General features: G+C 54.1%; 1 protein-coding gene across 1 annotated transcript; it reads left to right on the top strand.

Annotated features, from left to right (window-relative positions):
• Positions 1–54: 54 nt before the first annotated feature.
• Positions 55–1,520, top strand: LOC104279633 (serine/threonine-protein phosphatase 6 catalytic subunit-like; the record flags this gene model as incomplete). The annotated part of the gene is made up of 4 exons (XM_009876972.1): positions 55–150; positions 246–311; positions 671–812; positions 1,441–1,520. Coding segments are annotated over 4 exons (384 nt in total), but the record flags the coding sequence as incomplete, so codon positions are not given.
• Positions 1,521–1,576: the final 56 nt, after the last annotated feature.

Here is a 1,576-nt window from a genome sequence, read left to right as displayed (position 1 = left end):
GTCTCTTCCAACCCGGACAATTCTGTGATTCTACGACCCGCTCTGCCCCCGCAGCGCCTCTGCGACTACGTGTGCGACCTTCTGCTGGAGGAGTCCAACGTGCAGCCCGTCTCCACGCCCGTCACTGTCTGCGGGGACATCCATGGGCAGGTAACAGCCACCTCCCCTTGCAGCACTGGCACCCGGAGCGGGGGCGAACCCAGCCCCGTTCCCGGTGCCCTCACTCCTCCTCTTCCTCCCCGCAGTTCTATGACCTGTGTGAGCTGTTCCGGACTGGCGGGCAGGTCCCCGACACCAACTACATCTTTATGGTACTCGTCCCCCGCTCCTTGTCTCTCTCTGCAGAGGTGGTTTTTTTAAAAAAAAACACCACAAAACAACAGATCGGGAGTTTGAACCCCAGCCTGCGTGTCGGGTTTTGATCCTTGCTGGCGAGTGCCAGGTTTGCTCTGGTTGTTTGGCTGTGAAACAAGGGGTTTATTTTTCCGTATTTTTTTTTTATTCTTCTTTATTTTGTTGAGCAAATGACAGGTTAGGAGGTGTGAAAGGGCAGGAGAGGGAGGGGAGGCCCGCCAAGCATTTTAGGGGGACCCTGGTCAGCGGGTGTCACGTCCCTCTCCTGGCCAAGGAGCCTTTTTTCCCCATTTACAAATATTTTTCCGACTCACAGGGTGATTTTGTAGACAGAGGTTATTACAGTCTCGAGACTTTCACTTACCTCCTCGCCCTCAAAGCCAAGTGGCCCGATCGCATCACGCTGTTACGAGGCAATCACGAGAGCCGGCAGATAACGCAAGTGTACGGATTTTACGGTGAGTTTTTCCCACAGCGGTGCTGCGTTCATGAAGCAGAACGTGTTTTCCTCTGGATCTCGCCGTTCTTTTCCTCTGGTGTTTGGGTTTTCGGTGCCTCCTGAGGGAGGCTGTAGCGAGGCGGGGGTTCTCCCTAGGAGAAATGGATTTAACTTGCACCAGGGGAGGTTCAGGTTAGATATGAGGAAGAATTTCTTTCCTGAAAGGGTTGTCAGCCATTGGAACAGGCTGCCCAGGGAGGGGTTGAGTCCCCGTCCCTGGGGGAGTTTACGAGACGGGTGGGTGTTGCGTTGGGAGGAATCGTTTAGTAGGTTGACAGGGCTGGGACAAAGACTGGACTTGATGATCTTGTAGTTCTCTTCCAGCTGAAACTATTCTATGATTCTGTAATTCTCCTCTATAAAATTGGCTCAGTTAAGCCCTGGGTGAGCCTGGCTGGCGGCAGGAGCTCCGTGTCCCACTGGGCCAGGCATTCGTTCCCCGTCTGGCTCGCTGAGCTTACTGTCTGGATGTTTATCTGAAAAACCCCCCACTTCTCCGATGTGGTGGTGTTGGGTCAGAGGCTGGACTTGATGATCTCAGAGGTCTTTTCCAGCCTTGACAATTCTGTGATTCTGTGATTTAACAGACGAGTGCCAAACCAAATACGGGAATGCTAACGCGTGGAGATACTGCACCAAAGTGTTCGACATGCTCACGATAGCAGCTGTGAGTGCGAACCCCACATCTGGCGCGAGCGGGTCGTCTGAGCGCGGCCGCGGGCC

This window comes from Apaloderma vittatum, unplaced genomic scaffold, assembly GCF_000703405.1.
Source record: "Apaloderma vittatum isolate BGI_N311 unplaced genomic scaffold, ASM70340v1 scaffold37869, whole genome shotgun sequence".
Taxonomy (NCBI): domain Eukaryota; kingdom Metazoa; phylum Chordata; class Aves; order Trogoniformes; family Trogonidae; genus Apaloderma; species Apaloderma vittatum.
The sequence above is the reverse complement of the archived record's forward strand: the minus strand, read 5'-3'. Positions and strand labels throughout refer to the sequence as shown.